The sequence below is a fragment of the Eptesicus fuscus genome, chromosome 6 (genome assembly GCF_027574615.1).
Source record: "Eptesicus fuscus isolate TK198812 chromosome 6, DD_ASM_mEF_20220401, whole genome shotgun sequence".
NCBI lineage: Eukaryota > Metazoa > Chordata > Mammalia > Chiroptera > Vespertilionidae > Eptesicus > Eptesicus fuscus.
In genome coordinates, this window is record NC_072478.1 from 83,840,957 (window position 1) to 83,855,332 (window position 14,376).

The 14,376-nt window shown below is 42.8% G+C and overlaps 1 protein-coding gene across 2 annotated transcripts in view; it reads right to left on the reverse strand.

The window, feature by feature from the left end:
- Positions 1-3,132: 3,132 nt before the first annotated feature.
- PRELID2 (PRELI domain containing 2) overlaps positions 3,133-14,376 on the reverse strand; it is a 67,102-nt gene continuing 55,858 nt past the window's right edge. For both annotated transcript variants that reach the window (XM_008140854.3, XM_054718013.1), the window contains exons 6-7: positions 11,627-11,696; positions 3,133-7,109 (exon numbers count right to left, since the gene is read on the reverse strand). In XM_008140854.3, the coding sequence (XP_008139076.1) occupies positions 11,637-11,696 (60 nt within the window). In that variant the 3' untranslated portion in view covers positions 3,133-7,109; positions 11,627-11,636. The remainder of the gene's footprint in view (positions 7,110-11,626; positions 11,697-14,376) is intronic.

Below are 14,376 nucleotides of genomic sequence, written 5' to 3' on the forward strand. Positions count from 1 at the left end.
GTCCTCATAGCACCTGACAGAAAAATTAACACCCAAGGAAACAAGTGACAATACTAACTTTTGACTTCACACTTACAAAGAGACAACTTTCTATACTGGACTAGTTCTAATTGTATTCTGATGTATAATTTAATCCAATTTAAAACTGTAATTTAAAAAGCATAGTCACCTAGAGTCCCAGATGTGACTAAGTTTTCCAAGGGCTTTGGATCCAATCACCAAGATACCAGCAGAAAAGCTGCATTGAACTTCTCTGCTCTATCTGTGGATATGTTCAGAAAAAAAATGGGGAGGAACATGAACTGAGGGGCTCTAAACCTCCATGCAATATCCTCCAATTCTCTGAAATGTCATGTCAGACAATAAAAATGTCTTTATAGTCACTCTTACCATTTAATCAGTGACAGATATGACCTTGGTAGGTTTTTCCCCCTTTCTTTCTACCCATCCTTGCCCCGTACCCTGTTTCCATTTACAATAACTATACTCTGGGGTAATTCGTTCATACATCCAATTCTTTCTGGTTGCTTTTTGTAAACCTCCTGTCCTGAGACCAGGGGAATTTTTTTTTTTTGTTTTTGGACTGATTGACAAGAGTGACTTGGGTTTTGATGAGACTGCTAACAAACACAAATAACAGGAGCTTCGTTCCAGAAAATAATTTCCCTCAACATCTCCAGAAACAGGCAATGCAGTCATTTCAAAGTCTGAACAATGGATGGACTTTTGAATTGAGGGAGACACCGAAATCCAAAATGGGAAAACAAAAACATACAACTGGGCCGTTAGCACTTTCTCATTTGTCATCAGATCTCAAAGTTCATCCTGGCACCAACACAGAGAATTAATGATTTCATCAGCAGCCTAAACAGATGGCAGGCACGAAATGGCTCTAACCTTCCCTGATAATGCTGGAGAATAGCCCCATGGAGTTTAATTTAACAGGATGGTGGCTGCTATTTCCTCTCCGTCGCCTGCTGCACAGCATGCCTGTCCAGATCTGGCTCAGAGACCTACCTCTTAAGGTCCAGCAGTACAGTGACTCAGGTTAACCCTTGCAGACAAGCAAGGTCTTGAGTTACTATGGGATCCTTTTTCTGCATGGAATTCTGTTCTAATAAACACTACCCAAACTTTTGATCATAAAGCTCATCAGGGCTGCCCATGGTAGGGGACTTCTAACATCTCTTTTCTTCCGTTAGCATTGAAGAGACACTGAAGTACTTTTGTTGTTATTGTTGTTCATCCTCACCAGAAAATATTTCCCCATTGCTTTTCAGAGAGTGGAAGGTAGGGATGGAGGAAAGGAGGGAAGGAAGGTGAGAGGGAGAGAAACATCCATGTGAGAGAGAAAAACATCTTGATGTGAGACACCAGTTGCCTCTCACACATGTCCTGATCAGAGGGCGGGGAGTGAACCCACAACTCAGGTATGTTGACCAGGAATGGAACCTGAGACCCTTAGGTGTGCAGGCTGACGCTCTAACCACTTAGGCACACCAGCCAGGTTTGGAGCACATTTTTTTCTTGGACAGTGAATGACAATTTTCTGAAAGGCTAGAGGCAAAACGTCAGAGAGGTCTTGTATTGCACACTCCCGCCTCCAGCTAGCTTCTTAATGGTTACCACTCATGGGAGAACAGACATTACTTCTGAAGTTGGTCAGAATCACTGCTCGTGCCTTCAGGATCATCTAGGGAACTTGATGCAACCCTGATGCAGGGCTGCCACCTAGAATCTCTGGGGGTAGGACCTGAGCATCAGTATTTTTTAAAGCTCCCCCTGGGACTCCAGCAGGTGCCAATGGGCAGTCAGGTATGCAAGAAATATTTCATTTTACATTTATATACTTCATTTTAACTTTCATTATAAATTGTTTCAATAAGTTAACTTAATTTCTATTCGGAATCCCACTGCACCGGGTTTGTCATTCTCAGACCGCTACCTCTCTATCTACTTCAATCTCGCCAAGGCCCGTGTTAAGATTCTGGGGTTTGCAGGGTTAACTCAAAATAGTGAGCAGGCCCCGCCCAGACATCAGGAAACACATGCTGACATGGCAGCCCTGAGTCCAGGGATGTCCTGAGACCAGGCTGTAACAGCCAGGACAGTCTGAAAGTAAAACATGTTTATGCCTGGATATCCAGTGTCCTGCAATCATTGTGTGCTGCGGAGCTGCTCTGTGGCTAGAGGAGGTAGTCTCATGCAGGCCAGATCCACCCTTCTGTATATAAGGTGGGGCCTAAGGAGAACTGGCTATCTGCTGAAAGGTATGATGGGCCCCTCACTAATTCAGACGTTATCACCTACAACTATGCAATCTGCTGGTGAGGCTCTGGGGCCAAGCTACACATTTTTTGGCTGATCTTTCCACTGTGCATCCTGTGCTGACCTTTTCCTGCATCTGTTAAATAAGCAATAATTGTCTGATATACCCAAGAGGTAACAGAGCCTGGTCTTACCATCAACTGGTGCCTACCATTGCCATCTGTCAGTTTAATGCGGGTCCAAACCTTCTGGAAACCCAGTGGATCAAGACTAAAAAGACAAATCCCGCCTTTCTCTTGCACACAGTAGGTGCTCAATAGTGCTGGCTAAACTAAGGACTTTACTCCTAAGGCACCCAGGAGTAAAGGAACCCACTTCCTTTCTAACAAAAGGAAGGTATCCATGTGGCTTAGACAAGGCATCCCACAACAAGGCACAGAAACCCAAATACAGCCAAGGAAAAGGGGGACCTATGACAGGATAAAGGCAAATCCCACGGCAACAAAGTACAGAAAGCACAACTGCGCCTCAAAGGTCAACAGCGGCTGCGCTGTCTCTCCCTCTGTCCTTGGGGAGCCAGACTTCGTGCTGCTGTGTCCGTGCTGTGCTTCTTTCCTCTGCAGACCCCAGTCCTTTGCTCCTTTAGCACATGGCCCACTGGAGTCACCCAATACAAGTGACCTCCGCTTATTTCTGGGAGAAACTTTAAAGGCTCACCTTAGGGGAAGGGGACCCTAACATACAGTTGGTATAACACCCTCATCTGGGGACACTGACCAGAAACAGGGTCATTAGGACAAATGATAAACACAAGCTCTGTTGGGTGATGTGATACCCCACAAAATGAGAATTCACACATAAATATGACTTGTAACACTTTTATTTCAGAATGACTGCAGGATCGAATTTCATAGGTAGACAACTAATTTATAGCTCCAATCACAACCATACTGAATCAAAAACACTTTATTATCCTTCACAAAATCTTGGCCTGAGAAATGTTCATTTGCATCTTAATCTAAGTTTCACATCATAGAACTGTACATATAAAAATACTAGCACGATTGGGGGACACAATAGATTAAAAATCAAGAGAAACCACTTGTAGCAACTTCTCACTCATGTTGTGGCCACAGGCCTGACATGGCAGCTGAGGATCAGGAAGTGAGTCAGAAGAAGGTAGTGGAGTCACTAAAATAATGTCACTAAGTCAATGCAGCAATGCTCATTCATGTAACTGCCAGAAACGCCTCTCAAAGCCTCCTTCAGAGCCTGTCTACCATTACCTGACATGCAGTATGCAGTTCCATGGTTCCCCAACTCCCACACAGCACATGAGAGGAAAGTTCCTAGAGGCAGGCGGAGTATTGGCAGAGAGTAATGATAAATAACAGTGAGAGAAAAGAAAAACTATAACATCTGCGGAACTCAGAGCAGGACCATTAGGGGCTTTAACAAAGCTAAAAAGGACCTGAAAGAATTCAGAACACAAATAATGACCCTGAAAAGATTTCATCGTCTTCAGTAGATTCTGGTTTGCAAAAGCAAGGAAGTGTATACTAACTTAAGAAATGGTTGCAATAAAGCCCCAAAGACAAGCAACTTTAAGGACAACCTTAAGTTGTCTAGACCATGCACCCCCACAATGTCTGATAAATGAGATCTTACCACACATATGCTACTTCTATAAGACAAATATAGCACCGGGTTTTTGTTTTTTTTTTAATCCATATATAATCGAAACCATAAAAACCTCTTCATGGTAAAAGCACCTCAATCATGTTGAGATAGCTTAAGTCAGCTTCTCTCTGCATAAGAACGTTATATTGTGTCCTGAGTGATCAAATGTAATGACTACCAGGCCCAACGGTTGCAAAACCTTCTTAAATGATAAAAGATGCGAAGCCAAAAACACCTCTGCTAAAGCAGTGTTTCTCAACTGTCCTGGGGAACTTGTTTTAAAACACAGAACACCCCCCTCCCACCCCGCAGCCCTACTGAAATAGCATGAGTCAGAATCACAGGGGGAGGCCCTGGACACCCGCACGTTTGCACCCTCCACCCCCGCAAGGGTCCAAGGATTTCTGGGACAAGTGGAAGCCTAGGACTCACTGGAGTAAATCATCACCTTCAAGGGGAAGACTGACGAGGTCTGTGAATTTATCTTTTCCCACCCATGTTCCTAATGTGCCCAGTAAGGCTGCATTCCTGGTTTTGACATTTCTTACACTAGACTACGGATTAAAAATATTAAATTAAATGTGGACTTCTAAATGTTTCATCACAGGAGAAGGATTCTGACATATAATAAAAATGAACTCTAATAACAAGCCCTAATTAATTCTGTTAAAAGCATAAGATTTCTTAAGCCATAGATGTGAGGCCTGAAGCAATGGATGCCCATAGGAGACAAGAGGAGTGAGGGAAAGTGGCTGATACAAGTCCAGAGAGTTCTGGGGAAATGGGAGGGAGATACGTCTACTAAAAGCAGGCTTGGAGGAGTGACAGAAGGCAGCTTACATCCAGAATAGGGAGATGCAAATATTCAACATTGGCTGGAACGTTTAGGCTGGTCCTTTATACTCTTGAAGCGGAGTCTGGAAACTACTAGCAAACATGTTTTGTTTGGCCAGCGCAGTGTTTTAAACAATTCTGAATTTGTCACCAACATGTAAAAATCAGATTTCTTTTTTTCCCCTTAAGTCTCTCTTTTTCTGGAAGATTGAAAATTGGAAGAACGAGCCAAACCAGCCACATGGCAACACTGTGCTGGAGCCGGGCAGCGGCTGATCACCTTGCTCCAGGCGCATGCTCACGGGGTCTCCCCAGTGGCCGCCAGCCTGCTTCACTCATCAGATCACCTGCCGGACCTGCTGCAAGCATTTGCACTGGCCACCCCAGCTTCAAGGAATTCAGGCAAAAATTCAGCCTCTCTGTGCTTCATTATTTCCATTTCTTACTACAAAGATCCTTTCCTACTTCAGAGGTGGTAAGAAAGAAATCAGATGTCTGCAAATCATCATTGTGTTCTCATCCTTAGCTGCTCATTCGAATCAACTAGAGAGCTTTAAGAAACACTGATGCTTGGGTTCTGCCCAGAGACTCTGATTTATTGGTCGGGGGTGTAACCAGGGCGTCAGGACTGCACAACGCTCCCCCGGTGAGACTAATGGACAGCCAAGGTTGAGAACTCCTGCCTTCAAAGGATGCAAAATGTTGAGTATAAAGGGTTAACTTTATTTCAATGTCAATCTTCAAATACAAATTTCTTGCCTCTCACCTCTGTGATAATTCACATCACCTCTTATTTTTGGAAGTGAGCAATTATTACAAAGGCCTACAAAATGCCATTTACAAAATGGAAAAGGAGGTCAAAGTGTGTTCTGGTTTCTACCCCTCATTTTTCTTCAAACACAATTAGAGAATAAAACACTAAGGAAACGAGAAGAAATTATCCCGAGACAAAACTTAGGCAGCACAAATAGTTCAAATACAATAAGATGAGGCTCACAGTGGCAGGCTTGTATAAAAAGAAAAATACAATTGCTTTGAAATTCATCAGTGAACTAAGTAGAAAATATTTCAAATATTAAAAAAAATAAAACAATTTCCCCACAACTTTCCACTAATGGACCAATTTTTATGTTAAGATGAATTCCAAATTTTGCCTCTTTTCAAGCGTTCAGTTAGTAGTATCCATTATAGTTTGGCTTCCAATCATGGAAAATGCAAACTACTGTAATCTAATTTTCAAACAGTAATACTACTTTACATTACATTTGAAAAGTACATTTTCTAAATAGTTTCACATAATAAAAATGGCTCCTATTTAATAGACTTCTCCTATGTACCAGGAATGCTAGGCACTTCATATATATGTGATCCAAATTGGTCCAACAACTTCACAAAGTTAATTCTATCATCCCATTTTACAAATTTTAAAAAATTGGGCTTCATAAAGGTTTAAAATTGTGTTCTAGTGAGCTAGTGCGTGGTAGCGCTTGGAATCCAACCAAGATCTGTCTGTCTGACTCCCAAACCCATACTTTTCACACTAAATACCTTGTTTAATCATCACAACCCACAGGTAGTAAGTAGTAAGATCTATGTCCGATTATCCTCACTTGCCCAGTGAAAACAGAGAGGTTATGGCTGCTCCACATCTCAGAATGAACTAGTAGGAGCCAAGACTATGCACATATAACCTCCCCATTCTCCATCCAATGTTTTTTCAGCGAACCAATCCACAGCTCACATGTTACATTATAAAAGCGATAATGATGGCAATTATGTAGTACTTATGGGTCTAAATCCAATGCTCCCGATTTCTGAGAATCTTCATCATAGCTATAGATGTACCTTCACTTCAACTCAGGTCTGGTACATTCCTGTCTGTTCCAGGCCACCTGTGAATCAGGTATCAGGTTCGATTCCTTTATTTGTCCCAGAATCCTCTCATGAATCCTATGGGCAATGATGCAGATCACATAAAAGCACAAACACCAGTGTCCAAGCCTGTCCCTGGCTACCCAAACCCATCACCAGGCAATCAGCAGGACATCCTCAAGAAGGGCAACATCATCTTCTTTGGGTTTTCCCTTTATTTGTAAAATCGTGAAGAGTCTATGCCATAAAAATCCAGCTAGAAGGACTTATCTCCATGAGTGCCACATTGAGGCTGGCTCCCAGGGAGGTGTGTCATTTCAGGTCCTGGCAGGCAAGTCTCCTCTTCTTCAAGCTGCCAATACCGCATCCTTAAACGTGCATTTCGAAAACTGAGTCTTGGATATGTTGTGTCCGAGAAGTGATTCTCGAGCAAAAGTAGACACAACACAGCTCCCCTGCAAGAGAAAGCAAACAGGCTTTATCACCTCATAAACATGTCTCACCAATCAATACTTACTTGCCCTCTTTTCTGAAGCAACTCTTAAACGAGTCACTTGAGTTCTATTACTACGGGTAATTTTCGAAGAAATTGCATTTCTGCCTCCTAATGATCTTGCAACAGAGCAAGCACCTCATTTTATTAAGTCCAACCACCTAAAGGAGCTAGTTCAAAGATATAGCTGAAACTGAGGTCTTAATCATTCCGATGCGAAAGAATTCTGCTATGTTATTGAACCTCACCATGCCCGGTCTCCCAACTGCCAGAGGCAAGAACAAACATATGTCATGGCTATTTGTTTTATTCAAAAATGACAGGAAATCAAAAATCTATCCAATGGACGTGTCAGCAGCAGCACCACAAGCATATTGGTTAGTGAGATTTATGAACCTCCAGTTTGGCTCTTGAGAAAAATCACCTGCTAAGCTTTCTAACTGCCCAACGCCCACTTGAACATTTAGGCCAGAGGGCGCTGGGGAGTATCTTCAGGGCTAGGTACCACACACAATGTAGTCATATTCTATGTGAATGTAAATTATGAACAAAATTTTTGACAAAGAAAGACAAATACCATATGATTTACTTATATGTAGAATCCAAGAACAAAATAAATGAACAAACAAAACAGAAACAGGCTTGTAAAGTGTGCAAATTTGAAATGTGGCATCATATAGAAATATTAAATAACTAGAGGCCCGGTGCATGAAATTCATGCACGGGGTGGGGTGGGGTCCCTCAGCCCAGCCTGCACCCTCTTCAATCCAGGACCCCTCAGGGGATGGGGCCTAAACTGGCAGTCGGACATCCCCTTCGCAATCTGGGACCACTGGCTCCTAACTGCTCACCTGCCTGCCTTCCTGATCACCCCTAACCATTCTGCCTGCCTGCTTGATTGCCCCTAACCACTCTGCCTGCCTGCCTGATTGCCCCTAACCACCTCTGCCTGCCTGCCTGATGCCCCTAACTGCTCCCCTGCTGGCCTGATCACCCCTAACTGCTCTCCCCTGCTGGCCTAATCGCCCCTAACCACTCTCCCCTGCCAGCCTGCTCGCCCCTGACCGCCTCGCCTCTGCCTTGGCCCTGCCACTGTGGCTTTGTCCGGAAGGATATCCGGAAGACATCCAGTCTAACTGGTCTAATTAGCATATTACCCTTTTATTAGTATAGGTATCTCCTTACCATGTAGAAATATAAAAATAATGTCTCCTTATGTATATTTGTGCAAACTCCACAGAATGTTTTTAATAAAAAGTAAAAATTGCAAAAGTTCAAAGCTGGTAAGTGAAGCACATGGCCACAGCACCTACCACGGCCACATCACAGCACCACGTTACTTGCCACACGGATGCCTATACACCTATGCTACTATGCACATACCTTGGAACTTTATGAGCAATTTTAATGATTGCTGTAGCCGGTATGTTAACTTCACTGTTGTGTTCACTTTAATGTTTTTTTATGTCTTAAAATAACATCACCCAAGTGGTGATGTCGGAGCTAATGTAGAAAACACAAACTGTCACATTATTAACTTTGGAACAGAGGAAAGATGTGATCAAATGCTACATTTTTAAAAAGGCCAAACCACCACCATAAGGTGACCTGATGTTAATTTAGGAGAGGGCATGCTCTAACCCAGGGGACAGAAACTTTTCCTTAAAAGACCAGATAGAAAATATTTTAGGCTTTGCAGTGTGTAAGATGTCTGTCACAGCAATTCACTCTGCAGTTATAGCGAGAACACAGCCGGGAACATAGCTGCATGCCAATAAAACTTTATTTGCAAAAGCAGACAGGCTGGATTTTGCCTGTGAGCTATAGTTGGTTGATCCCTGCTCTATAGCTACAGAACTCATTCTTCACACCTTTTCTATCGATGTGGCAATTTACTGCTCATAAAATCAGTAGTTCCCCCATTTAAACCATTCTCACACTTTCTATAAGCTAATTTTGAGAAAACCAAGAGTTCCATTAAAACAACCGCATTTCAAGTTTGCAAAAACTTTGTAGAAATAGTCAAGAAAATGGGGTTTAAAACAGAAAACAATAAGCAGCCAACAACACTGCAGCACATCAGAGCCTCAAAATGTCCTATCTCATGCTTTTGGTGATACTGTCAAAACTCACCAAACTGTGCACTTAAAACTGGCCAACTTAGTTTTACAGAGATAATAATTCAATGAAGCTGACTTTGAAAAAAGCTTAAAGCCTAGCAATAGTCTCTAATTTGTAGTAACTGTGAATGTAATTGTGGATTTATGTGGGAAGGTTATAGTATCTCTTACTTTACATTTGCTCCTCTGAGAATCATGAATAATGAGAGTTTGAATTATGTAAGTCCTTCAGGAACTCCACTTCATTAAGTGCATTAAGTCTTAACTGTCCTGCACTGAACTCCTGGTGGTATCCAGACCTCAACCACTTCCCTTAAGAGAGGAAAGTAAGTTACTTTTCAGAAACACTACAAAGTCCTGAGTTCACACTTAGCTCTCAAAACAAAAACAAACAACAACAAAAATAGGTAATTTAAGACAAACAGGTAATGCTTGCTTAATTTCCTCATTTGCACTAGCAACACTTTAAATCAGCAGCCGCCAACCTTTGGACCTCACAGACCACCAGTTGGCGACCGCTACTTTAAATAAAAAATACAAGTTGGTGTGAGTCTTGGCTCCAGTGTGGAGCCAGTCAACATTCAAGCAGGAAAAAAAGAAAAGGCAAGAGGCTGGGATACTAGTAAAGCCACACACAGTCATTTCTCTGATTAATCTAAAATCGATGGAATACATGACAACAGTGTGGAATTCCAGCTAATAAATAGCTTTCTCAGAGCCCCTTCAATCTGTCTCCATTCAGAGATGCAAACTTATTTAAGCAATGTTTCCCTGGCCCAGCAGCAGCAGCACTGCCTAGAAACTTGTTAGAAACAACTTTTCAGGTTCCACCCAGACCTACTGAATCAGAAACTCTGGGGGTGGACCCATCGAGCCATGTTTCAAAAAATCCTCCAGATGATTCTGATATTCACTCAAGTTTCAAAATCACCAATTTAAAGTTTGAAAACCAAGATATACTCGTCCCTCATTCTCTTATCTAGCACGGAGCTGACGTCTCATCCCACTCTCCTGGGTAAGACAGAATCTGTGCCCGAGTGCACGAACTCTGGAGGGGCTTAGTGAGCTTCACAAAAAAAAAAAAAACGTCAGCCTGGAAACACAGGGAGACGATCTTCTTACAAGTTTCCAAAGAACAGAGTGGATATGGGAGCACACAATATTCACATTCCATTCCAACATTTTTTTGAGCACCTGCCGTGCACCCACCATGCCTGTGCTACAGGAAATGATCTTGTTCCCCCTTTCCAGGAATAAATAAATCTATTAATATGTGTTAAGTATACATGAAGTCAAGCCTGCAAACAAGCAGAAACACTTTATAATTCTCAAATTCCCATGCATAGGTGTGACCAGTATGCTCTGAATGCCGAGATACTTGCACATAAATGCTCCTTTTGCTTCTTCTTTGGTTAATTCATCTCAGGCTTTATCATATGGAATACCAGGTTGCTCATACCAAACCATGTGTACTACAGTTTTAAGCCAACATAAGGAAATTTAAGATAATTTTGAAATACCCAAGACAATGTTTGCACTGCTTAAAGGTCTTACCTTCTCTCAGATGTTAAAAATCGAAGTCCATTAAATGTCATTAGATGCAAATCCACTATACTCATTTATTTTAGGCTTTGATTCTCTCTTAAATAACTTTTTTATTCCCTTTCCACTATGAAGGCCATCCTCCTTGATGTAGACAATAAAATCTCAAGGCGAAAAATGTAAGTAATTCTGAAATCCCCCTTCTATCTGTTAACCCTACATCATTTGCCCTAAACTAGAAGGGGCATGTGCTCCTGCAAAAGTGCTCTTTCTTCCATCCTGTGTCTGTGACAGACATTGCTAATCAATCAACACATTCTGACCCAGAGCTTGAGAATTATTTTCAAGGCCTCAGAGTTCTTCTCCATAGCATTTCAGGCAGCCATCCCCAATTGATGACTGGTAAAATATATTTATTTCACTGGCCAGTCAAAACTGGCCCTTTCCGAAACTCTAAATCCCTCCTTTCCTTGTTCTCAGAATAAAAGTAAAGCTTCCGCTTATGCTGAGCTCCAATCTCTACAAATCTATGCCACCTTGAGAGTGGTCATCATGTTGGATTGCGCTGAGCAGTTTAAACAATTTGAGTGCAGTTGTAACCCAGCACGTAGTACAAAAGTGCTCTGAAAATCAAAGAACCAAGTAAATAAAGATACAGAACAGATAATGAAACACCTGTGAGACCATCCCCTGTGCATACAACCGGGAAATGTACAGCATGAATAGCCCAAGGAGGAAGATGCATACATAACACCAGGCTTATAAGCATGAACACATGGCCTGAGGAACCAATTCTGGTTTGGCTTTTGGTACTCACTGCTGGTTCTTTACTCAGCTGAGGGGGCACCACACTGCTCCTTCAGCAGCATCTCCATTATTCTAATTCCCTGTAGAGAGAAGAAAGAAAAATCAAAATGTCCCGTTTCACAGACAAGAGCTTTTACATTGAACACAACCCTCCCCTTCAAGGAATCCAAGTCATGGCCCTATATTCATTTCCGAAAAGTAGGCTCACAGTCACGCTGTGCATTTTTCTAATCTGTTCACCAATTTCACATACATTATCTCCATGTGTGCTCAGAACTACTCAGGGAAGTAGGGAGTTTAGGATCTCCATTTTAAACATAAGAAGACAGTCCAGAGAAGTTAACTTCTTAAAAGTGGCCCAGCTACTACGTGGCATTGCCAGAGCTAGAATAATAATGGCAATTGTTACTATTAATAGAATACTCACCAAGGTTCTACATTCACTGCTAAGGTTTTATGTGCATTATCCTGGGTAGTGGGTCCTGGGTGCACTGAGGACATCCGCTCAGGCACTCAGGCATCCCCTGCTCCCCGCCCCACCATCTGCCAGCACTGTCGGCTGCTGATGGCACACAGCCACCCTCTCAGCCAAAGGGCTGCCTTCCCTGAGATCATGTCCCCTCTCCAGGGACAGCCCACATCCAATGACTGGTGGATACAGGGATCTAAAGGCCTGGCCCCCTTCCCTCAATTCGGGACAACTCTGAGGAGCATCCCATCTCCAGCTCCCCATGGGATCAGCTGAGACCTTCACTGCAACTGTGCCACAGTTCGATGTCACCTGCGGCCTAATCCTGCTTTCCTCACAAGTTGTCCCTAAGGTCCTCTTGGATAACCCTCTGCACCCAGATCTCCATCACTCAGTGTGTCCTGACAGCTGACCTAGGACACCTTGTTCAATACACACAAAACTCTGAACAAGTACCATTCTTAGCCCATCTTACTGGTGAGGCAACAGAAACTCAAAGAGGTTTAAGTAATTTGCCCGAAGTTACACAGCTGTTAAGTAATAGAGCAGGAAAGAACACAGGCATTCTCCTCTGTTTCAGGGGCCCTCTCCTAACCTTCTCACAATGCTCACTCCACTACTGTACATTTCAACTGCCTACCCACCCACCTCTGCCAGTCAAGTCCCCTGGAGGAAACAGGAAAGCAGATATTCCCTCTTTCTTCCTTCTAGGACAAGTTCTGAAGACCATAAGATAAATCGTCAGATGGGAAGACAGGATTATGATATAATTATGGGCTAGGGTCTTAAGGAAGTCAAAGCTGGATCCAGGGACATGGAACACAGTTCTCAGGGCCTGGAAAATAGTTTAGAGAGAATACTAATGATCAAAGCTAATTTAAAATACAGGTTCCTGCCCAGACCGGTTTGGCTCAGTGGATAGAGCGTCGGCTTGCGGACTGGAGGGTCCCAGGTTCGATTCCGGTCAAGGGCATGTACCTTGGTTGCGGGCACATCCCCAGTGGGGGATGTGCAGGAGGCAGCTGGTCGATGTTTCTCTCTCATCGACGTTTCTAGCTCTCTATCCCTCTCCCTTCCTCCCTGTGAAAATCAATAAAATATATTTAATAAATAAATAAATAAATAAATAAATAAATAAATAAATAAAATACAGGTTCCTGCCCAGCTGGTATGGCTCAGTGAATTGAGCATAGTCCCATGCACCAAGAGATCACCAGTTTGATTCCCAGTCAGGGCACATGCCTGCCTGGGTTGCAGACTCAATTCCCAGCAGGGGGCATGCAGGAGGCAGCCGATCAATGTTTCTATCTCTCTCTAAAAAATTAATAAAAACATATTTAAAATACAGGTTCCCAGCCCTTCACAAGATGACTTTGATTTAATGGGAATGTAAGTAACAACTGCCCTGATGATTCTCAGAGGGACTACAAGAGAAAAGAAGTGGCTTCCTATTTGGGGTTTATTCTGAGCCATGGGAGAGGGATGCATCTCCAGAGAAGACAATAAAACATCGTATTTAGTACCAAAGTACATTCGACAAAATGTAACATTTCTGCAAACAATTCAGAAGGTCCTCCAGATTCTGGCTGATCATCACCACACATATTATCACTGTCTTGGAAGGAAGAAGCATTAATTAAAAGGTCTTGGCAGAATGCTAAGGAGCATAGAGTGTTGGGTAAACAAAGCAGCAAACTGTAGGACCAGGGGCACTGCCATCAGTCAGGACACCTGGGTCACTGTCTGCCAATTATTCTCCTGGGCTAGTCACCTTTCCCAAGAAGTAACTGAAACCATAGAGCTCAGGGAATAGCAAGGCTGACTAGATAGTACTATCCACACCCAGCTGCTCACAGGAATTCCGAAGAACCCACAAATACAAATAGTGATGCCAAAGTCCTATCCAGACGGACTCAGCCACAACTTCCAGTGTTGGGGCCTGGAATCTGTAGATTTATATATAACACACCTCACATGGTTCTAAAACACAATGAGTCCATTTACTAGCATTTATAAATGGCAGCTTGACATCACTTCCAAGATCCTTTTCAACTCTGCCGGTCTGGAAATTGATGAAAGTCATGTCTGAAGATACAGTATATACAACAATCTTATACTTGAGAGCTCCTCTGCTTTTAAAGAATTAGGGGGAAAAGGAGAGGGATGGGGCAGGTGGTGAAACAACCCCTGGAATGAAATTTAATCTCAGCCCTGAATTGTTCTCCTTTCTTCTCTCATTCATTTAAGAGATCCAGCCAGCAAATATTTATTGTGCACCTTCTATGTGCACT